Source organism: Acanthamoeba castellanii (assembly GCF_000313135.1).
Source record: "Acanthamoeba castellanii str. Neff unplaced genomic scaffold scf7180000084715, whole genome shotgun sequence".
NCBI lineage: Eukaryota > Discosea > Longamoebia > Acanthamoebidae > Acanthamoeba > Acanthamoeba castellanii.
In genome coordinates, this window is record NW_004457638.1 from 217308 (window position 1) to 218560 (window position 1253).

The window sequence follows — 1253 nt, forward strand, 5'->3', positions numbered from 1 at the left end:
GGGGGGATGAAGGTACCACCTCCTGCACCTGCACCTGGTGCTGGCGTCGGGAAGTAGGGGGCGTGGAAGAGGGGCGGGGTGGCGGGCCGCCAGGCCACGTGCCCCTCCGCCTCCGCAGCGGCCCGCACGACCAGCCTCGTCGTCGTCGTAGCAGCACAGGTGGTGCCGCCCTGGCCGGTGCTCGGAGAGGCGGCGGGGACGGCGCACCCACGAACACCACCACAAGAGATGCCGCTTCTGCTGCTGCTGGCGCCCTGCTGTCGTCTCTCGCGGGAGACACTGTGCCCTCCTCCATCTATTGTTGCTCTGGCACCAACCAGAGGCCCTTTTTTTCTTTGCTTGAAACAAGAAAGGCGTCGTTTGTTGTTGTACATCTTTTTCTTCCTCCTCCTCCTCGTACGGCCTAGTCGTCGTGCGCCCGGCGGGAGGGAGGCGAGGCAGACCTGCCCAAGGACGACGATAAGGAGGGCGATGATGAAGAGGAGGCCGACTGGTCGCGCCGCGCCGACGAGTCCTTCGGGGAACGAAGGCCCAGACGCAGTGTGTTGTAGGCCTTGCGGACGGGCACCTGCACGCACCCGCGACGAACACCACCAGCCACCAGCAGGCCGTTATTATTATGATCATGGGCCACCAACGCTGATCCACCACTGCACGCGCACCGGCAGAAGTGTGGTTTGTGTGTGTGGTGTGTCGTGTGTGGAATGGATGGGGGATCGGCGGTGGTGCGCACCTTGGTGACGCCGCCGGAGGAGGGGGACGCCAGCTCGGTCTCCTCGACGAAGAAGCCCGCCCCCTGGTCGTCGTCGGTGGCGGCCTCGTCGGCATCCGTCCACGCCTCGGTGATCATCTCCACAATGTCGTCGATGATCTCTGCCACACAGTCACCACCATCACCATCACCATCACCATCACCATCACCATCACCATCACCATCACCATCACCATCACCATCACCATCACCATCACCATCACCATCACCATCACCATCACCATCACCATCACCATCACCATCACCATCACCATCACCATCACCATCACCATCACCATCACCATCACCATCGGGATGGCTCCGAATGTGCAGAGGTGGGAATGGGAGGAGGGAGTGGGATTGGGATTGGGGGGGGGGGTCACCTCGGCCGAGCTCGAGCGGGGCGCCCGCCGGAAGGAGGGCCTGGAAGTAGTGGTAGGGCTTCTGCAACGTTGACCCCCCAAACCGATTAAGAAAAATAAGGAAAAGAAAAGAAAAGAAA

At 61.9% G+C, this 1253-nt stretch overlaps 1 protein-coding gene and 1 pseudogene across 1 annotated transcript in view; both read right to left on the reverse strand.

Moving 5' to 3' along the window:
* The window catches only part of ACA1_149850 (uncharacterized protein), a gene marked incomplete at both ends in the record, with an annotated part of 2737 nt that extends 2442 nt beyond the window's left edge, over positions 1–295 (reverse strand). The window contains 2 exons of the mRNA XM_004351522.1: positions 35–170; positions 212–295. Coding sequence (XP_004351574.1) covers positions 35–170; positions 212–295 — 220 coding nt within the window. The remainder of the gene's footprint in view (positions 1–34; positions 171–211) is intronic.
* A 108-nt stretch (positions 296–403) lies between these two features.
* Positions 404–1253, reverse strand: part of ACA1_149860 — a 4128-nt pseudogene continuing 3278 nt past the window's right edge.